The following is a 23614-nucleotide window of genomic DNA, read 5'->3' as shown; positions in this document are numbered from 1 at the left end:
GGGTATGGAGAGTCATTTCCTCTTACAGAGTCGAGAACATACAGTGTATGATCTGTATCACAACACCTGTGCTAATTGTTCTTTATAAACCTTGACTAGTTCTTCCGACAGGACAGAATGTGCTATGACAAATGGCACAACACTATGTGATGCCACTTAACATGCATGAGATCCTGAATTCCCAAACTGACAAGCCAGCAGGAAGCACCAAGAGGTAAATTCAACCTTCAAAATGGTTCTGGGGAATCTATAGCTGACCTGTAGTGTTATGAGCACCACACGCCTCTGGTCTCAGCAGCTGCCACTCCCGCACAAATTCTACTAGATCTGTTCCGCTTGGAGTCTGAGGTTATTTGCTGTAGCACTTCTGTCACTGCATGGCAGACGAACTTCAAAGTGAATCATATTTATTCATATGGGTCAAATTTATTTCTAGCTGAGAGTGTCAGAAAGCTGTAGAGGAAGCTTCAGGCTCAATTTAACCCAGAGTGACTTCCCGAACGTGAAAATTTGTTTTCTAAAATGTGGGGTTTGTCTAGTGACACTGGTTTAGCTGGTAAAGCTGTTCTGCCATCATGATACCGTTGATGTCCTTGATATCCACCGTGGCCTGGGCCTCCAGCAACAGAGACAGCAGCTCCGTGGTGCCTGTCAGAGCGGCATGGTGCAGCGCTGAGAAGCTGTGGGCGAGAGACAAACAGAGAGAGAGAGAAGGAAGGGTAGGTTGGGTCAAGGAGGAGCACGAAGGGGACGAGACAAGGAGATGAGATAGTTATAAATCATACTGATGACTTTGCAGCAGGTGAGCCATTTTTAAAACTCCAGAATGAGATGATGTGTGTGTGTGTGTGTGTGTGTGTGTGTGTGTGTGTGTGTGTGTGTGTGCATGTTTGTGCGTGTTTGTGGTCTCAAAATCATCAAAACTCCAGACTGAGTGTGTTTGAGTGTGTGCAATCCCATTACAAACTGCAGCCTCAGATAAGAATTTATGTGTGTTTTTACGAGTGTGCTTCCCCATCCACCCATCAACATTTCAGAATGAGAAGAGGTGCGTGACGTGTGTGTCTGTGTGTATGCAGCACGTGTCATCACAACTATATTCTAAGATCAGAAGCGACGTGTGTTGTGTGTGCTCCCAAGTCAAAACTGCAGATTGGGATAGGAAACATCTGTGTGTGTGTGGATGCATGAATGTGTGTAACTTCATCGAGTTTCAGAAATGAAATGTGTGTGTTTGTCAGGTCTCGGTATATTCCACAGAGGGAGAAATTAAAGGCATAAATTCTTGGTGATGAGTTTTGCTTTTGCTCGGGGCCACACAAACACAGTGAGTGTTCCAGAGGAGGTGACCCTCGGAGGAAACACTCGAGAAGAGTGCGAGCTGGAACATGTGGGGATAAAATAACAACTACAGTACAGAGGGCTTTCAGGTGATTTCACACAGCCTCAGGCACTCATGGTGGGAGCCCAGAGCTCTTGGGCACCAGTGCCAATAAATAGCCAGGGTGTCTTTGGAAAGAGAACAAACTGTAGTGGAGTTTCCATTGTTTTGTACTTTTACCATAAAACACCATGGTCTAACACCTATGCTGACTGCATATATTTCCTCTTATTTATTTAACATTAACCTGATAAATTGTTCGCCAGTTGTCCAACATTTGTTTAGGTAAAACATCACAGCTCAGAAAGTAACCTCTTGTATCATGAGATTTTACCCATTTTACCTTACATCTTGTTGGCCATTTGAGAAAACCTTCAGTTTTTTTAGTCTTTTAGCTAACATTGGGTTTGACTTAGTCTTTGTTGAATCAAGAAGCTGGCTCACTTTCAACCAGGGGAAATCACCAGAGAAATGACCACTTACCAAAAACTATGAAAGCTGACAGGCTAAACTGCTCAAGTTTAAGTTCAATTCAGAGGATCACAACTTGTCACCAACATGCCTACTGGCCATTCACATCTCTGGAGATTGAGGTATACTTTCTACAAGATCCCAAGATGGACAAAAGTACAGTGTATAGAACAAAGGTTGCAAGTAAAACTAGAGCCCATCTTGCGTTGGGATTACACCAGCCACAATGCAAATTGGTGTGTAATATGGAACATACATGACATGAGAGAAGTGAGTTTGGCGAAACAGGAGAACTCTACTACTCTACTCTACTTTCTTCAATATGTCTAACCATCCTTGCATGGTCAACTTTTTAGCTATGTTAGTATCAACATATATATGTGTTTTGCTGAAATATTCCTTAGTTTGGAACAAGAAGTGCACATTACACATGGGACACTTGCACCACACACCGATTTGGTGTCGTACTTGAATCTGCATACAGTCACTGTGCTCAGCTGTTCATCAAAAAAAGTTCCAGCAAGCAACCATCTCTAAAACCACAATTAGTTTCTTACATTTCTGTTTTTGTATGTATTAAACCGGCAAGATAAAATGTGATTATTAGTGAGAGGGGTTTTCACTTTGGAGAGAGCCAAGCTATATATATCTCCCCTACTCCCAGTTTTCATTTTATGCTAGGCTAACCACATCTTGTTTGTACAGGCTGTGTATGTAAACCTATGCAACAATAACCCGAGCCCAACTTGTAATATTTGGTCACTGTATTATTTTTACTTTTCTATTTTTCTTTCTCACTCCATTCTAGGTGTAAGTTATATTTCATATCTGTCATAATTACCTAATTTCCCTACAGGTAGCTCATAACTGTGCATGTAAATCCAGAGCTAACACACCAGGTGATGATTGCCTTGTGACATTTGTGTTATCCAGGAGCACCAATGTCAGGTTGGTGGTGCCAGCCCAAATAAAGCCTGACTAAAGGGACCACAATCTGTGATACTCTGTGAGGCCAGACAAGTCAGAGATGATCAGGTTTAGACATCAGTATGTGCTCATATGACATCTGAGGGATCTCCAGACTGTGAAGTGGCTTATCTTATCAGTTTCATTGTTTAGGCCTTCATGCCCAGCAGCCACACACACATTTATCCATCCATCTACTGTCCAACAAGACTGTACCTTGTCCAATCCTGAGTCAGTCACAGCTACTTTCTACAAACACACACAAACACATTCTTCATCTCTCTCTCTCTGGGATGGTGTTGACTCAGTGACAAGTGACTGTTTGCTAGTCCTCCCCTCCCTTTTTCATTCCGTCTGCGCTCGTCTCATATATCACAAGTAACCCCTTCCTCTGTACCACACACACACACACACATACACACACACACACACACACACACACACACACACACACACACACACGCTCCATCATGGATGGACATGTTTAATTTCAACACCCCTATTGTGTATCACCTCCCACTCACTGCATTCACACTGCATTGACCCTGCATGTAGACGCACGTAGCAGGCCTAAGTCAACACTCACACATGTTGCATGTAGGCTAACATATATACAGGCACAGCAGCTTGCAGAGGGGGATTCTTTACATGTCTGATGGCCTACTTTGACGGATCTTGAAAGATAAATGTAATGGAACATGACTAAACACCTTGAATAAAGTGTGAACAAACAACAATTCTCAATCTAGGGAGGGTCTAGGTCTAAGGAGTTTTAGCGGCTTGATTCGGGTCTTTGAGGACATTTACACACCAGCAACTCCAGCCAACATTAGTGGACACAGCATTACACCAACCACAAACATGGGTTAGTCCTCATCTAAAAGCCTTTTCTTCTTTTAAAGTTAAAATGAAACATACTGTATGGAAATAACTACATCCAAACATAAATCTTACCTCTATGTTGCTTGTGCAAGTACGTAAGCTATGCGGCTAAACATGGTTATGTTATGCTTTTTGACCGTATCGTGCAGCCCTTATTCAGACCCACAATCCTCTGCGCAGCGGAAGGTACGTCACGGTATGTCTCACGAATATAAACAAAGAGACAAGACAGACACCACAATGACGGATGAAAGCACATTTAAGTGTCAGTTCCACGTTCTTTGTACTCTAATTCTCTCTAGCGAACTCTAATTTCATGCTAAGGCTGTGATGGATATGGGAGCAAGAGGGTCAAAGTTCAAGGCATACTGTCACGACAAAGTAGTATGTCCCAATTGTATACATAGTATACGCAATAGTATGTACTTTTTAAGGGCAGCCAGCTGCAGTACGTTCTAAAAGTTAAAAGAAAAAGTATGCGATTTGATGTTTTTGGAGCCTTATTCCCTAAAATGTATATTTGCCTTGTGAAAACAGTGAGCGAAAGCTGTAGCAACAGTAACCAGGGGGTCAATCAATCTGTTCACTCTGCTGCCGTCTGGCAAAAGATACAGAAGTGTCTGCTGCCATACCACCAGACTACAGAGCAGTTTCTCTCCTCAAGCTGTGAGACTCCTGAACTCATCCTTGATTATTATTTATTCAATAGCCTGAATAGTTTATGTTTTTTTGTGTGTAGCTTAGGGAATTACAGTCCAACAAGAATTTCATTATACCATCATATTTACCACAGAATGAAGTATATTTCTTTACTCAATTTCTACAGTTGTAGAATTTGAGTTGTTGTGTATTGGAGACAAATTCTTCGTATCCTGTAATTTTCTACGCCTCTAATGGTGAGGCAATAACTCTGAAGGGCACTATACGTTGGGACATATGGGTGTTTTTGTTGTGAGTCACACTGTGAAGACTGAAGACTAGCAGGAGGCAGCCACAGGTAGGGCATTTTTTTAATCTGCATGTCAATCAAGACAGTGACTCTTCCACTGCATTCTTTAGGCTCGACGTCTGGCATATCTCACCGACTGACACACACACAAGCATGTACACACCCTTCTCTTACCCGTCTGAGTCTTGGTAGTTGATGTTGAGTCTCTTGGTGGAGCCCAGCAACTCTGGAAGAAGACAGAGACGGAAGGAGAGGAGAGGGAGGCAATGGAAAAAGACCATTAGTATTTATTTGGTGACACATTTCTCTTTCAACCAGTGCTCTCCAGAAATCCCTCCATCCCTGCAGGACCCTGCGTGTTTTTTTTCACAATAGGTTTTTTTTTCCTGCACTTCTCTCAATCATCGCTCCTTCCATCAAACAACCTGACAGCCCCGACAGGATAGGGAGCTTTCCTCACCCTCCTGCTGCCTCACCCTTCCTTCTTTCAGTGTGGCTGACACCCTCATGGCAGCCAAATGATTCATAAACAAATGATTCTACCTCACAGAAATGTACTATTCCACCTCATTTACACTGTTATCTTATCATAGCTCTTTGAGATTGCAAGTGACAGTCATAAAACACAGCATGCCAGGATAAAACAAACATACATTTCTTTTTCCACAGCAGCAAAAATAGCATTAGACAGTTCACAAGACTGGACAAGTTTTTTTTTTCACTCACCTTGAAACAGACAGAATGCTACTTGTCCCATGTCTTACTCATTCACTCTGTACTCCAAGAGGGAAGATACTTATTCTCACCATCTAGTATCTTTAATTGAAAACCAGTTTCAAACTGGTTTACAAACCCAATCCCAGCAGTTACATAATGGAAATGTTTTCCTTAGGAACCTCAAGAGACAGCTACAAAGCTGTCCCAAGTTTCCAATGGAAACATAGTTGCATCAATTTGGTATAAATTCAAAACCTTTACTGTGACAACACAAACTTCTTCTTCTACATGCATAATCCTTTTATTCAAATCACTCCAATCAAATCTGGCCGTCATCCCAGTGCCCTTCCCAAACCTCAAAGCCTCATTCTGACTCAACATCCAGTCTTCAAATATCATGCATCCATCTCCATCTCATATGTCCATCTCCAGCCTCTAATGAGGGCTAGAAACTCTCCTCACACAGCTAAATATCCTGGGACATCCTACAGCAGAGATCTACTGTAAAAGCCCCTCTGTCCACCAATACCCACACAGGAACCTGACTGCCAAGGCTTCTGAATACAGAACCATTCATTGCAGTCAATCTCTCTCACTGTTTTCTCCCACTTAGGTGTGGAAAATCACATAAGTGTGTGTGTGTGTGTGTGTGTGTGTGTGTGTGTGTGTGTGTGTGTGTGTGTGTGTGTGTGTACAGAGAAAGACAGAAATATTTCATATATTATATAATTTGTATCAGATATTCTGTCAATGCAATTTGTAAACTGTGATTTTGTTGTTGTCTTCTGCAACATCTATTGACTGTCTGTCTGTCCTGGGAGAGGGATCCCTCCTCTGTGGCTCTTCCTGAGGTTTCTCCCATCTTTTTTTTTTCCTGCCCCATTTTTTTCTCAATATGGAGAGTTTTTCCTCACTCGAATCGAGGGTCCAAGGACAGAGGATGTAGTTCACTGTACAGATTGTAAAGCCCACTGAGGTAATGTGAAACGTAGAGTTAACGAGACGTTGAAGTTTCAGATATAACAGGAAATAGTCTTTGATAGCACCATTAGTGCTGAAAGGTCTGGTCAATGTATTTGATTAGTCGACAGCTATCATTGTAAACTGAATATCTGTTGGTGTTGGACTGCTGGTGAAACAGATCAAACAATTTGAAGACATTACCTCAGGCTGTGGGAAATTGTCATGGACATATTTAACTATTTTTCTTACATTTTAGAAACTAGTAAATCAAAAAGATTATGGACAGATAAATTAATGTCAAAATATCAGTAAGCTGCAGCCCCATTACAGATATATACTCAGTGAAGGAATGTAGCTAAGTTCATTTATTCAAGTACAGTACTTAAGTATAGATTTGAGGTACTTCTCTTTATACTTTTACTCCACTATATTTTAGAGGGAAATATCGCTCTTTTTACTCCACTACATTTATTTGTTAACTTCAGTTATGAGTTACTTTGTAGATGGAATGCTGCATTAGAGCCAAAGCAGCACATTTTTAAAATCAATATATTTTATCAGCTTTAAAAAAGAAAAGAAAAAAAAGAAAAGCTGATTCTGAAAAAAGCTCATTATCAGATCCCATAATCAGCCAGGCCAATAATCACTCAAAACTCAGAATGCAGTATAAACTGCATATGCACAGTATGTGGTGTGCGTATGTATAATTTTATTTTAATTGTACATTTGATATTCAAGTACATTCATTGTAGAAAGTTACTTTTGATACTTAAGTACACTTAATATCAGATACTTCAAGACTTTTAATCAAGTACTACTAGTATGGGTGACTTTCACTTTCACTTAAGTAATATATCAGCACAATAACTTTTACTCAATTTTGACTTTTGGGGACTTGTTTCAACACTGGAAACCAACATTGTCAAGAAAAACAGTGATAAAGCTCTGTGTTGCTAACTAAAACAAGGCATCTGATTATTTCTGCAACTTTCCAAAACCGATGATCCAACAAGCTTATCCTCTGAGAAAAGCAATTGGTGAGAGTTGCAGAGGTTACAACTATTTCCATCACTTTTCATGTGTACAAGTGAGAACCATATAAATGCCTTTACAGAGAGACGTGTTATCACATGTATTATATCTCAAGCCATCTTCAGGTGTGGCTGTTCACACACTTTTGCCTGTAGATGTGGCCAAATGACATGGTCCACAAACTACTCAGTTTTGAGCATAGCCGTGCCTTTAAAGATTCAAAAACCCATCACTTATCATGATCAACCAAAAGATAGCCGTAGGATTGTGGTACTGTGGGAAATGTAGTTTTGCAGCTAAACAGGTAGAGCAAGTAAATATGATTGCACATGTAATAAATGGATATGTGATGCATGTACAGCTAGAGTTAAACATTGAGATAAAATAGTAAGCAGAGCAAAAGAATACCTCCATTTAGAGCAAATTTAAGATTGACAGAAATTATCACAATACTTTTCCACACAATACATTTTCACCTGAAGTTTGCTGCTGATCACACGGACAAAGAAAAAACCTTCTGGAGGAAAACTGTGGTCAAATGAGACAAAAATTGAGTTGTTTGGCCACAATGAGCAGCAATATGTGAGCAGGTGAGGCCTTCTCACATATTGCTGCAGGTGAAAGGTGAAATTTGATCTACGAAGGATTAATATTTGTAAAACTGTCTTCAAGCTGGGAAAAGTGATTTAAAAATCTGTAATGTCATCACAATGTGAAGTCTATGGGAAGAGCGGGAACTTGAGGATGGGGCCAGCTGGAGAAACTCTACTGTGCATATTCAGTGGGCTGCATAACCAGAAATTAAACCCAGAAGCTAAATACATCTTTTTAGGCGTATGCACCAGGCGTGCAATTCTCATTGGACTGAATAGGTGCCATCCTTGGGTCCAGGACCTAGTTCTATAATAAATCTATGGGCATACGGTGTGGAAGAGGGCCTGCTCACTCTCTCAGGCTCAAAAAAGATAACAAAAACACAACGACTATTTGTTTAACGTGATTACACCAATGAAAATGTAAGTATGAATACAATATATTCCATTTCTGCCAAAAGATCCCTCTAAATCTTATGCACTGAACCTTTAAGTTTAAGTGTTTGAATAAAACTTGTGCAAAAGACAAAATGGGTTACATCATCAAAAGAGGATGCTGAACAGCAGCAGTTGCAGCAAAACAAAACTTGATGTGAAAAGGCTGTGCAGAAACTACCAGAATAAATATACAATATAAAACATAAGAATAAGAGAATATGAAGCAATTTGTGAATTCATAGCATATAAATGGGCTCCCACTGGAGCACTGATTAAATATTCAATTCTGTCTCTCTTTTTGGTTTATTGATGTTATTTTTCAGCTCAGAAAAGTCATAAAGGGAAAAATATTCAGATTTCCAGTGCAGTTGGGTTTATTGTGCATGAAACACAAAGGAACCCTTCAATGAAAGCACAAAGACATTTTTAAAAAATGATTTTGCTGCATTCCTGTAGTATAACTAGTTGGTTAAATCCAATTATATTCCTGACTTCTACTAAACAGATACAATTCTACGATGTTCAAGGAACTTCATACAGGATGTCCCCCACTTCTTCTAGAGCTTATTGGATAAAGAAGGCATTCTCATTTCCATGGTTGGGAGATCAATTCCCACTAGAGGTTTCCATGTCAGAAATGCACACATTCACAGCCCTGCAGGGGGTTATGGAGGAAATGATCTACCAAATGGCAACATTAATGTGCGCAAACTGGGTACAGCTGTGATCACTTTAGATTAATGCTGTGAAGTTTGCATGCGGCCATACAGTAGCACTGTTTCTGCTGAAGACTCACATGCATAAAAACAAGGGCCTGAAGGCACAAAAATGCACATTGATAACGAGACAGATAGAGGGGTTGGGCGTTGGGCAGCTTGCCAAAACGGGGTCTAAACTGTCCCAACGGTATGGAAAGAACAGGGCCTTTCAGGAGTTCTAGTTACAACATGAGCCGGCATTCCTCACATAGCACACCCACCAGGCTATCCTACTCGCTCACTGTGTCTCTGACTATGTATCTACAAAACTGTCAACTCCCTTTTCTCCCTTCTGCTTTCCATCCCCTCCCTCCTTCCCTCTTCGCACAAAAATAGTAGGGGGCTCCTTCGATCAATTAAATTACCAGCATGTTGACTCTCCAAATGTGTGTTTGTGAGTGTGTGTGCGTGTATGGCCCCATTTCTTACCCCTAGGAGTTGGTGTAAACAGATGTGTAGTAAATATCAAGCATTGTGCTTTCTTGCAGAGACAGGGAAATTACAGGCTTTGCTCCCTGCCGAGAGCTGATGTTCACAGAAACAGAAATTATTGTATGCTACGAGCCAGATAGTTGACAGTGTGGAATCCCTCTATTGTTTTCTATGGTTACGACAAACAAAGCAAAGGAACTATGTGATGCTGTGTTTTGATTACCTTATCAGATGCATAAGCTATGCTCTGAACTGCTGTTGTTATGCTCCCTCTGCACCTTTCTCATAACAGCTAAAGCATCCTGGACAGAAGAAAGGGATCTTGGTGCTTTGATGTGGAGAACGTAGTTCACTGAACAGAAAGGGAACATTCAAGAGGAGGAGGAGGCGGCGAGAGGGAATGATGAATCTGCTGTACACCTCCATTCAGGTGAGATGAGGGAAATGTTTTTTTTAGCGTGTGTGTGTCAGGTGCGTAAACAAGAAAACATGCAAAAGACTTTTTAAAACACTAGCTGCAAGATCAAACGAGTGTGCAAATAGCTCTGAACCTCTTCAGAGTAAGAACACAGAGACGGGAGCAAAACTGGATAATGTAAATATTAAAAAAAAAGACAACAAAAAAGCTGGTTTGCTTGTGTTTGTCTCCAACAAGACAGCAGCTGGCAGAGGCATGAGCTGCTTTGGTTTGCATGGCTGCAAAACTCATTTTAAAATGTCTTTGATCACAGTCCACGCATGTAAAAAAAAAAAACTAGAAGGCAAATGCATAAAAATAAAGGGACCCAAATCACATTAGTCTGTAAAGACACACTATGTAATTTTACATCCTGGCAAGACATAGCTGTATGAAATCCGATGATTTTGATACTCAGATCTATATTACTTCTGGGATCAGACAACACAATATCAGCCCAATAATGGCCCAAAAAAAGTGGGTCATCATGAACAAAAATGAATGGCAGGCACAACAATGGCTCATTTTATCCCATGTATTTTGTCACAGAGGAAAAAACTGACACAGTTCATCTGATGCCAAATGATGTCCCAGCAAAAAGACAATGGCAAGTCAGAATTCATTATATAAATCCATTTGTTGTTGGTGCTGTCAGTTGGAACAATGAAGCTGACCCTGGCTCCTCTGTTGCAATCACAGATGTACATCACACAAGTTGTGACAGATGGATAGCTATAATTGACTGGACTTCAAAGTGTAGTCGAACATTTCTCTCAGCCAAATCATGACAAGAATTTTTGACTCTATGATCACGTAATCTGATACAGGACTACACGGTAAGATAAATATTGCACAAAGGGCTGTAGCCTAGAACTCAACTTTATGCAAAAAAAGGAACAGGGAACATGATACCATCTCTCAAAATCAATGCGATGCGATCATAATAATGACGGATGCTGTGGACACGTACACTTTGCTCGCTACATTGTAGGAAAACCTGCCTGTTAAGCTGGAAAAAAAAGTTCATAAGAGCTGTGAGACTGAACCAGAACAGTAAAGTTGTGGGTCGTTAAACCAAAACAATGAGCTGCAAGGCTGCAGAGTTATGAAATATTTCTTTGTGATCTTATCACTATGAGCAAAGCTTTTTCTTTCCATTTGTACCATTGTCAACATGAAAACAACACGATGAAAGAAGCAGTCTCAGTTAGTGCGTGGGACTTCTTCTTTACAGCAGCAACACTGTGAACTTCAGCTGATATAACATGAAAGTAACTCTACTCGAAAACATTTTGTTTTAGTGTATCTAAAACAAATTGTTATAGTAATGGTAAATCAAGTTGTCCTCTGTTGAATGCAGCTCTCTGACGTTTGCCCTTTTTCCCCCAGATCTGATTCCTTGTCTTACAGCATTGTTTTGCTGCATTTTGCTGCCACATGTCACCTTGGAAATAAAAGCCATTCTAAAAGAAGACTATGCAAGCATGAACTTTGACTTCTCTATTTTGATTTTTTTGAAAAGACAGAAAGGCCTGCAATAACAGCGGTTAGTCACAGGCTACGCTCTTTGGAATTGTGTTTAGGTTTTCCCTCTATATCTTGAAAATATTCCTTGGAGTTAAGCCGCAAGGAATTGGAACCCACTTCCACCCACACCGGCTTCTCATTAACAAAGCAGAAAAGGACACTTGATTCAGGAGTTGTGGGTTGAGACGAGCCCCCACACAGAGGAGAAGTTAGCCTGCACACAAACAGTGCAGCCACAGTGGCCTGAGGCGAGACCAAACTACAGGGGAGCAAGAGAGGGGAGTAATTTAAGGTCATCATCTGTCTCTGGCGATAAATGGTTTGTGGTCAGGTAAGGACCTCATCAAGGCAAACACTTATCTGAGGAACACATCCATCTAAGTGCGCTGATTACTGAGAGGGTAAACACAGTCCCTCAAACCAAACCACTGAGGCAAAGCGGCCTTGGCTTCACTCCAGCTGTCCCACAGAATTCCTAATAAGGCTCCAAAAACATGATTAGGTATGTACTTGTTTCTGCATGCAACACACTGTTGTTGTTGCTTATTACAACCATGTCAACAGTAACACATGTTCAATATTACCTCTGAGTAATTTAAAATGAATGAAGTGAAAACGAAGAACACGTTGATTAACAGTGTCTCCAGCTTGGCTTCAGCGGTGCAAGCTGGCAGGTGGTGAGGTGGTCACTGTAGAAGTGTGTGTGTGAGGAGGGTAAAACAATGTGATTAAACCGGGATGTTAAATCTCACCAAATGGGAACTCATCCAGCTCTCTGTAGTGAGGACAGAGAGAGAGACTGCCTGTGTCAGCCTAAACTGCTGCTGCCACAGCTTTCCCACAAAAGGAGAAGATTCCCTCCACCTTCAAAAATAACTCCAGCAAAGTGGTGAGACTTTTGCAAAGAAAGTGGGTATCAGTGTATCTGCATGTTTTAAAACCAAAAACACACAAAGCTGATCAAATCAAGTTAGTTCTATTAAAAAATATGAGTAGATGCTTAGACCAGATAAAAGTATTGAGTAAATTTCACCTTTAACCCTGCTTAGATCTACTCTTAATTGCCACAGGTGCTTAAATTGATTTGTCTGAGTTTACAAGACAGCAAAAGGCAAATCAGGGGTTGTCTGCAGCAAAACAGTGGGCCCTATGTGTCCAAGTCCATTTTACTAGTTTAACGGCAACTAATCTGGGCGCAAAGTGCAGCGCACGGTGCAAAGAGGTGGTGTTTAGACTTAATCATGACATGATCACTTTTAGGTTCATCAATTGATTTTGGGTTAGTACTAAGGTTTACATGCTTTAATACTGAAAAAAAACATCAGTTTCTCATACTGTCCAGTGCTGCAGAACTGTATTTCCCCTTTGTCTGAAACGCTCCGTTAGCTGCTGTCGCTTTAAGGCCTGCCTCCCAAATACCTCTTCTTCTCTGATTGGTCAGCTCACACATGCCTAACCCAGCACCGCTAACAACAACAGCGCAGCTGAGCTTAATCAATTCTGACAAGCCAAACTAGCCTCAAGGAATAAAAAATGAAAATGTTTGACAGTGAAGTAGTGTGGTGTCACGGAAAGGTGAGCCAGCTGACGAGCTGTTTCAGAAGCAGTTTTCTTTGCAGAATTTGACTTTTTTAACTTTCAGGATCTTTTACATGCACAAGAACCTATATAGAAAAAACAATACAGCATAATAGGTCTCCTTTAATGTGTAAAACAAGTGTGATTCATTTGGACAATAAAGCATAACTTTTTGTATTCATGCTATTGCTTCTTCATGCTAATACTGATGTTACCGCTAATCCATGCTAGTGTTGCTGATCTTGCTAGGATGGCAGTTGCTATGGTAATAACTATGTATGACTGTTGACCACAACCCCATTCTCTGTTGGGGAAAGAACGCTGACAGCTAGACAGGGGGGCTTTGTATTAGCATCAAAACTGTGACATGATTATATCCGTTACCTCCGCACTAATCTATGCACTAAGAGGTGAGTTGTCCATCTCTATTCCACTTATAAAGGAAAACCTCTTCCTTCTGCCTGCAGTCATCTGAAGACAGGCCACTACGTTTAACTTGATTATATCAACTGCAAATGAAATCATGCTGCTAAATAACACAAATACTTCTGCATAGAACAGACTGGTGGGGTTGTAAATTTGTATTCTGCTTGGTTATGTGATCAACACTGGATTAGCAGGGTTCGTCAATCATATGTGCAATGACCTCCTTTTCAACTTCTCTTTAAAATGCATTAAGAAGCATTTCACCAATAAAGTCCTGTATGTGTTCAAGGAAAAAAATCCAGTTCCATTCGATTTTGAAGTTGAATGGATGCTGATGTAACAACCTGTACCAGTGTTGAAAAATCATATAGTTATCCATGACTGCTACCTGCTTCACTTTATAACAAAGTAAAGCTCCTTCTGATATCATTTCAAAACTCTTTCTAAAGTTGGTAAAGTCTTGTAAAACCTTTCATTATTCAAAGGGTTCAAATGAGGAAATACTGTTATATTATACTGTAATAATGTCCTCTATCAGGCTGAAGTTGAATTTGGACTTTATCTAAATGTCACTGTCCATCAAATATGCTTAGAAGAGACATCTGATTGTCAGGTGTAATCAGCTGTGATCCTGCCAAGTCACAGGCCCACAGCCTGATATGAGATGAATGTTAATGCTGCTGGCTGAATGGAGGTCTAGAGACAAACAAACCCTTAAGCAACATCAGCACCAGTCTTTAAATAGGTGAGTGAGCAGAAACCAAATGGGGTTTCCAGCCAGAGTGTTACCTGCAACAGAACACCTTTGTTTCAGCTCTGGTTGTACAGTGAGACAGAGAGCGTGTGATGTACGTAGACTGAATGGAAACAGAACTGGTTTGCTTGCTTGTATGCATGTGTGTATTTATGGCAATTAGTTCAACTAAACAGACTGTCAAGAAAAAAAAGTACCGTAGGCTGTGTGCATGTACTGTTGATGCAGCTGGAGGTCTGAACGCTACAGAGGAAAGACAGGACAGTATAAACAGTGCACACCGCACACCCAAGGGCATACACATACAGCAAATTTGCAAAATGACACACTTTAGCTTCATCAATTCTTCATCAATTGCTCCATCGCTGCATTGTTTGCTATACGAATAAATGCTGGAACTGGGTCTTGAGAAAAACCCTTAACATCAAAACAGCTCCAGGCCGTATTATCCAGTAAATTTGCTCTATTGTTAAAAATGTAGAGAGTAATCTCCCGTGGTGCCACCAGCAACTAGGTCAGACACATTCAATATTCGCTGACAATGAGCCAGTGTGGAATGAAACAGATGATCTGTAGTGTTGTGTTGCATCGTGTATTATCATTGGGTTGTGCACGTGAGCCCCTATATCTGTGAACTTCCTCCGAAACAACAGGAGATTAGAACAGGCGTAAACACACCTGCAGGTTTCATATTGCGTAACATGTCTCAACCTTGCACCTTAGGGACAAAACACTTTACATACCATTCAAATCATCTGTTTACTCTACTTAGCCAACTCAATGCAGAGCTCCTCCTTTATTTCCATGCACTCTCTTTACAACTAGTAGACATGAGGCCCTGGGTTGGACCAGTTTACTACCTCGAAATATTGGCCTTGGAGGATAACAAATTTGATGGTTATTACCCAAGGGTTGGGGATTATGATAGTATGGCAATAGAAATTTGCCAGCAATCATTAGTGCAAAATTTGTATGATTTTTACATATCGCCATACTTAGTACTTTGGTACTACATGCTGTGGTCAAAGAATATGAAATCAACAATGATTATTGGAATTTAAAAAGGCCTAAAAGTTGAAGTAGATTTAAACCAAAACATATCCTAAAATGCAGCTAAGAAACTATGTTTATTATAGTACACACCCAACTGAGTCAAGTGTGTCTCTGGCAGGACACAGGACACCTAATACAATTAATTTTATTATCGATTAATCTGCTCACAATTTGCAGGTTTTCTCGATATATCATTTAGTCTTTAAAGAGAAAGGCAGCAAATCCTTCCATTTAAGAAGCCTAAACCAGCAAATGTTTGGCATTTTTGCTTGAAATATAACTCAATCAACCTTATCAATCATCAAAATAGTTGGCAGCTAATTGTCTTTTCATTGACTAATCAATTAATCAACTAATTGTTGCAGCTCGAAATGAATCTGAACAACATGTTCCTAGTCTCTTGAGAGCAGCACATGACAACACATTAGTATGTGTAGTACTATGTTTGACTATCTACTTGGGAGGATCAAAAAAAACATTTCCTATATTGGGCAACGATGCAAAGTTCTTTCAAAGAACTAACAAATGTTCTGCAAATGACCCTAACAGCTACACAAATCACACTCTGAGTAGAGAAATAGAGTTACAGGACAAGCACTACTGAAAGTTATACATCTTCACTTACTATATATGCCATGAAAAGGCACATAATAGGCTATCATGACACCAAGTGACAACATATTGATCCAAAGCTCCAATATGAGGTTTCTGTTCCAATAAATTATAATTTGTCTCCTCACTATATGAATTGTAAAATTTGGGGCGAATAGCGACCTTCCAACATGAAGACCTGTCACACACTATGATGATAAATATTACTAATGACTTGCATTTCAAATTCTGAGTAAAAGAGAAAAAAATGAAGAAAAGCTTGAATTTAGATTCCCTTAACATTGCCCTGATTCATGTTTTTGGTCTGGAAGGTACATCTTGGCTACTTTTTTGAAAATCTGTTTGTTTGTTTGTTTGTTTGTTTGTTTTCGGCCTTTTCATAGCTTTATTGGACAGGATAGCTTAAAGGAATAGTTCACTCTTGAATGAAATTCAGTCATTATTGACTCACCCTCATGCTGATGAGAAGTCCGGTGTAGTTTCTTATAACTCAAAGTGCAGTTGGAGACCTGCGGGGGTACCCTCCTGCAGCAAAAATCCTGACAAGATCAACGAGAACTCGCGATAGATACACACTGGTATTTACATCCAGCTGTGAGTGACTGAGCGACACACAAACACAAGAGGGATCTGCCTGCACTAGTGATTTGAAACTTTGAAACTCACAGCAGGATGTAAATACCAGTGTGTATCTATCACGAGTTCTGTTGATCTTGTCTGGCGCGGCTTCCATAGTGCAAGCGGCTGTGAGGGAGACTCGCGTGCACGCGGGAGCGTGCCTCCAGGCAGATATAGCATAGTGACTGTTTAGGCTAGAAAAATGTACTAAATGACGTCGTTTCGAGTAAACTCTGGATGTCGCGACTTCAGGACACTTGGATTGCAGCGGACGAGCAGTATGGAGGTATATTACAAAGTTTTTGTGTAGTATTATGGACCTTTTCATCTTGGGCACCACTGACGCCCGTTATATGGATTTTGCTGCAGGAGGGTACCCCCACGGGTCGCCAGCTACACTTTGAGTTATAAGAAACTACACTGGACTTCTCATCAGCATGAGGGTGAGTCAATAATGACCGAATTTCGTTCTAGAGTGAACTATTCCTTTAAGAGTGCCAGGGAACTGGATGAGAGCGAGTGGGGGAACGACGTGCAGCAAAGGGCCATAGGTTGGACCCGAACCCTTGGCTGCTAGAGGTGTGAATCTTCACTGGCCTCACGATTCAATTCAATCACGATTCAGCTGTCAATGATTTGAATGTAAAACAATTATCGATGCATCTCAGTGTATGGCATCCTCAATGATCTGTGTTACTGCACATGGCTGCTTTTTCATCATTTAAATTTCCCTTTAATTCAGAAAGTCCTTCCAATAATCAGATTACAGCACACTACAAAATAAAAGATAGCAAAAACATGAAAAAACAAAACATTTATCCATCTACAGTGCCTTACATATTTGTTGTACTCTACAATAGGAACAAAGATATTACATTTGAACATGTTTACAAGGAGAAACACAACTCCACTCAAATATTTAATAAGACTACAAGAACCCACAATTATCCTCAAACAACTACAAACACAAAAGAGAAACAATACTCTATGCCCATCCAGTTCAGTCTCACGAGATATTCCCTTTCCTTTACTTTTGATTTACTGTATCTTTAGCAGCAAGGCTGAGGAGGAATGACAGAAACCAATCCCTTTCCCAGAACCACAGCTATTACTGAAGAGCGTGTAATGAGAGGAAATATGACACAGGTTCGTGTAGAGTTCACCTGCCTAGAAGTGAAAAAGTTTTGTGTACTTACGCTGGCTCATCACCATCTACCCTTAGATGCCGTGGAGTTGTCTACTGGGTCTGCTATGTGCAGCAGTTTACCACTGTCAGTTTATTTTTTTAATACCATTTTTCACAGAGCTAAGAATTTTGTATCTCACAAATAAGAGTGTTTTTCTTGCCAAGTGGCTTGCTTTTTATTTGTGTTACAATCTCTTAAATGAAGTCACACTCGCATTGAACTAGACTTGGAGTCATGTTGAACTACAACGTAAAGACTTATGACCTGGTTCTAGTCAAGTCCTGAGAGTTTACACCAACTCTGCCTTCCATTTTAAAATAGTGAGTAAACTGAAGCAAAGCCTCAGGACCATTCTGATTATGCTGCTCAGGCCAAAAAAACAAACAGTTAAATCAATTTTAACAAAGGCTACTTTGGCTCAGTGACCCCCTCCAGCTCGTTAACTTATTGGACTGCCAAACACCAGCATGAGGTCACACAATCCTGCATGGATGGAAAAGTCATTACAGTTCTCATTTAGCCTAAGAGGCCAGGATCAATACGCTGTTGTCTCTACATAATGTGAAAATTGTGCAAGTCAATGTATAGCAGTAGTAGCTGGACCAACCATAACTTTCACAACCCAACATTAACCTCACTGAACGATGCCAATTCCCCCAGCACCCTCATACACAGGGCTAGGAATAGAACCTCAATATGTTTTACCTTTTTGGTCGGTTTGTCAGCAGGATTACACAAAAACTACTCAACAGATTTCCATGACACTTGGATGGAGGAAGGGTCTCAGCCCAGAAAAGACGTCTTTAACTTTTGGCACAGAGTCGATAAAGGGACAGATCCAGGAATTTCTTCTCTTTTTTTTAACATGTTTTTTTCAACATTTCAGTTAATTTCTCAGTAATATAATGCACGGATCTTGATGAGAAAAAAATCAGGCATATTTAGGTGGCTGGTTTCTATGAGTGAGTTTAAATTGTTGTGGATCCAAATAAAAATCTTTAATTTTTTCACAGCATGATTCCATCTGTATTTCGTTGTCGTAGGGGTTAGCTGTTAGAGACCTGGTGAGCTTAAATGATGGTTAAGCAGTTATAGGTGGTTTAAAATTAAGAGTGATACAGGATTATTAAGTTTGATATTGGATTTGACTTAATTGAATTAAAGGTGACTGTTGGGCCTTGGTGAAGATTTGTTCTCCACTGGGTGCCATTCTAGTTAGGTACAGAAATTAGAACCCAACCAATATATTTTTTGGGCTATATTATCAGCCAATATAGGCTTATCACAGATATATCGGAATCAACATATATGTTGTGTAATTTGTACCAATATAAAACTTTCTTTTAACGAAAGATGAAGCATAACAAGATGCCTGGGGTAATTTATAACTGTAGACTGAAGTTTACTGTTTTAGTGCACTGATGTCAGTTTGGACAATAAAAATGGTTAAATTGTAAAGTGTCCAGCCTCCATTACCTACACATCTTTGTCATGACTGATAACTGTATTTGAGGGATCATTGCAAAAGAAGTCTATTATGTATATATTCTGTGGAAATAAAAAGTATCGTCTGATGGATTGATATCAGAATTTCCGCAAATTCGTATCAGCATCGGCCCCAAAAATCCAGTGTCAGTCGGGCTCTAATAGAAATATATCCGTGGCACCAAGTATTGTAAACTGTCAACTTGAGTTGCAACAATAAGTTGATTAAAAAACTTTTGCAGGAAATAATGATGAAGCAAACTGAGCTTTGTGTATAAAAGGAATGCCTCTTAAAATATGACCTGAATTATGTCTTTAAGCCTAGAGGCACTGAAAATGATTGCAATGAAAACCTTAATACATCAGTGAACAAACTCTGATTCTATTGTTCCTCCCATGTCACAAATTTGCCTGACATAGACACACACTGATCTGTTAGCCTAAATATCATCCAAGACACTGTTTTCCAGAAACTTCTCATTACAGTGAATAGTATCTTATTCTGAGGCACAGTAGCTTATCAAACAACTACAAAGCCGAGAGATATGAGTCGGCCAGCAGAGGCAGCGATTTCTATTTGCTGGGGTAAGAGACGGGAGGAATCGAGGGATGAAATTAAGGTAAAAAAAGGGGGAAGAAAGAGTGCGATAACACAGAAGATCAAAGCCACAACAGCAACCGTTTCTGCTGATTCTCATTACCGCTGCCAGATACTGATACAGCCCAATTCCCATTCAGGAATCCCACACGCTCCTCACCCATAAACATACAGTATGCACATTTATGGAAATAGACATAAAATGAGACCTCCTTGTCAGACAACCACATTACCATGTCTGTACAAGTACAACAATAATTCCACTAACTCAGAATACCTTACCAACAGATATGTGTTTCTGTTCACCCTCTTAAATCCAAACACATGAACACAGTGTATTGCAGGGCATGTAGAGGCAGGGAAGAAACCAGTGACACCGTGCCTCATGCTCTGAATGCTACAGTCACGCACCTGCCTGAATGACGGCTTGTTTTTTAGTAACAGGAGAAAAGCATGGAGCTCAATGAGGATGAGTGCCAGACTCCACAATGTGCAGCCTGGAGCGAGTAATAAAAGGCTAGTTATGCTAGATAAATGATGCTGTCTATGGCGACCACACACACACACACACACACACACACATACATACACACATACACACACACACACAACTTAATTCCTTTGGTAAATTCCTCTGCAATCCTAGACAGGCTACCCCATCTGTCAGGGGAGGAAAGGGGTCAGGATTAATGTGTGTGTATGTGACTGTATGTGTTTGTGTGTGTGTGTGTATCTGATAGAGTGCAAGAGTAGGTGAACTTGAAAGCCGTTCACACACTACTTGGCTGCTATCCAACTGTCTGGCTAATAAAGTAGAAGACCGATTAGCCCAGTTAGCCGGTTAGCTAATAGGCCAACAACAACACCCTGCTGCTACAGAATAAAAACATGAGATAAGTTGAAAAGAGTTCAAAGAAAATTAACTATTCCTGTTTGGCCTATGCTTTATAAATGCAAGGAGACAACACACATCTGCTTTAATCCACATAAGCACACACACTTATAGACACATGCATGAATACACCTCTTACATACTCTTAGGTATAACAGATTTCTAATCTGACACTTGGCCAGATGGGTCATCCCTAATTCGAGGTACAGGGATGAAGGAAGGAAGCCAAGATGAAGGATATGGGTGGAGGTGGAGGTAGAGGTGGGGGTGGGGGTTGTTAAAGAAAAGGCAGCTGTTAATCCCAAATTAACATTTTTAAAATAAATGGTTCATCATTTTGGGAAATACCTCTCTCTGAGGGTTAGATGTGCAGATTGATATTACTCTCTGGAACCAGAGTGGGTTGGGTTTCATCTCCGTTTGGATTAAACAAACAAGATATAATTTGTTATTAAGTGAGTTTAAGAGGTGCTGCTAGGCATATTTTTGAACTCTAGACAGAACCATTTTTGCTAAATGAGGCTGACTAAATGATGACTCCAGCTTCAATCTTGAAAGCAGCAGAAACAAGCTGTGAACACAATATTGACATATCACCAGCTTTTAAATTGATATTAGGGATGCACGATGTGTATTTTTTTAGCAAATAACCGATAATTACCTGCTTCTCATGGCTAATAGCGATAAGATGACTGCTTGTTTCACATTTTTGTATTTTCAAAATAAGTTCCCAATATTGGGCCAATAATTTATCAGTGTATCCCTGGTTGATATGGTCAACTGTTGCTTTACACATCCAACTGTTACAGAACCACGTAATGACTCATTTGGAGATGTGTTGGCATTTACCTGGTGATTGTAAATCCAATATTCACTCTCTTTTAGCTCTGTTTTTGGTCTCTAACAACTTAATGGCATAGTAAAGCATAGATTCAATGATGAATAAGATCATCATCAGCAGAGGCTCAAATGGGACTGAACAGTACAGTGATATATCGAAATGGTGAAACAAAGATGTGAAAAGAGAAATACTTACAATGAACAGGCCTACGTTTGCTCAAAAAACTTAGAAAGTATAACTGATTGTAGAAAGGCCATTAATGATTAATCAATAAGAAAGCACCATCAGTTCCAGCACCATTGAGAATTTATGTTTTTGAAGTGTGAACAGAATTCTTGAGCAAGTTCCCAGCGGGAAGCCCCAATTTACAGAAATGAGCTTCCCTGGTGTTAAGCTTATGTGAGGACTTCAGAGTGCTTTTCTTTAGATTGGAAACAAGCATCCTCATGACGAAAAACGATCAGAATAACTCTCAGTGGAGTTTTATGCACATGAATACATCACTCTTTTCAACCATACCTGTAATTTACCTTGCAAGCAGCTGGATTTGCAAGATCAAGTTTTCATGTGATCTTGCAAATCGATCTTGCCAGGCTTCAAGCTATCCACTCTGTGGCAGAACACAAACTGGTTGAACCAATCAGCTATAAACCAATGAGCAAGGACATGGGCGTGTTTTAGGTGTGGTGACTATGGGAGATGCGACTATTTGTTTGAAAACAACATTTTTGGCTCCTTAAGAAGTTAGTATAGCTGCTATAGCATCAGTTATATTAGAACTGGAGAGTTTATTTTATTGAAGGAAGAGCAAAGAACAGCTGCAACTCCAGCTTTTCTCGATGGAAAAGATGTTTTTTGCTCTTCTCTCGATGGACTTTGGTAAGAGTTTGATTTACCAACTGGCTCCACTGGTGGTATCCCTGTCATACTGTTGATCTGGTTGGTCGAAGTTTGACGGTGAGATACAGATGCTTCATCCAATAACCTGCCAAGTATTTGCTAAAGTGCCTGCCCTTTTCTACTGTTTCTAACAGTGCCTTTCCAGATGGTTCTGCGTAACAAACCATCTGGCATGTCAGGTTAAACTCTAATACTGAGGTAACAGATTTGCAGAGAAAAACTAGGTGGCCTTATGTCAATTGGTTAATTGTTGAAGTAGTTCTTCAAGCATAACTGTCATTCTCTGCTTCTAGCTGCTCAAATGTCCTCTCTGTTTAATATTATTGTCAATTGAATATCTTTGGGTTTCTTCAACTGCTAGTTCAAATAAAACAAGAAATTTGAATGTCAGTTTGTGTTCACCACTTTGCAGAACAACATTACCCTCAGCCTCAGAAAGGTTCAATGGCGTGCACTGAATAAGCAATAGGCAATACTTTTAGTTTAAGCTCAGTATGGCAGGTTCAAATTATCACATTACTCTTACTTGGAAAATTGGCTATGCTTAAAAAAGAACTAAAACCACATTTTGTTAATACTATACCTTATATATTCAAAATTTACCATCCTGCCAAATCTATTTAATTAGGTTGATCTGAGAGTTTGCAACCTTCTGCCTAACATAGCTGATCATGGAGCGCGTTCATTATATAACATCATTATGACAGATAATTCACTTCCATTCAGATAAGACTCAGCTGATAATATCATAGCAGTGATCTGATTAAGGTGTGCTAATCACAACTACTTTATGAGTCAGCCTGCAGACTTAGGCATGGCTTACTGTTGTTACCTGTGTGTGTTTGGTAAAAACGTGCCCATGACGTGTATAGATTGAGTCATCAGTATATTATGTACGGATCAAATGGCGTACATAATAGATGCTCAAATATAATCTTTTGCCTTTTGTGTCTTGGCTGTTTGTCCATCTGTCCACTGAGAAGTACCTAAAGGCCTTGTATTTACCATGACAGAAGAGAGGGTTGGGCTGTGGGTCAAGATGAAAGCAAGCATGTGTTACAACAAAAGGCATTGTAATCAAGAAGGCCTTTGAAGAACTTCCAG

At 40.0% G+C, this 23614-nt stretch overlaps 1 protein-coding gene across 1 annotated transcript in view; it reads right to left on the bottom strand.

Annotated features, from left to right (window-relative positions):
• The window catches only part of LOC141016138 (caskin-2-like), a 61464-nt gene that overhangs the window by 28626 nt on the left and 9224 nt on the right, over positions 1-23614 (bottom strand). Inside the window, exons 3-4 of the mRNA XM_073490405.1 lie at positions 4824-4875; positions 583-680 (exon numbers count right to left, since the gene is read on the bottom strand). Coding sequence (XP_073346506.1) covers positions 583-680; positions 4824-4875 — 150 coding nt within the window. The remainder of the gene's footprint in view (positions 1-582; positions 681-4823; positions 4876-23614) is intronic.

Source organism: Pagrus major, chromosome 20 (assembly GCF_040436345.1).
Source record: "Pagrus major chromosome 20, Pma_NU_1.0".
NCBI lineage: Eukaryota > Metazoa > Chordata > Actinopteri > Spariformes > Sparidae > Pagrus > Pagrus major.
The sequence above is the reverse complement of the archived record's forward strand: the minus strand, read 5'-3'. Positions and strand labels throughout refer to the sequence as shown.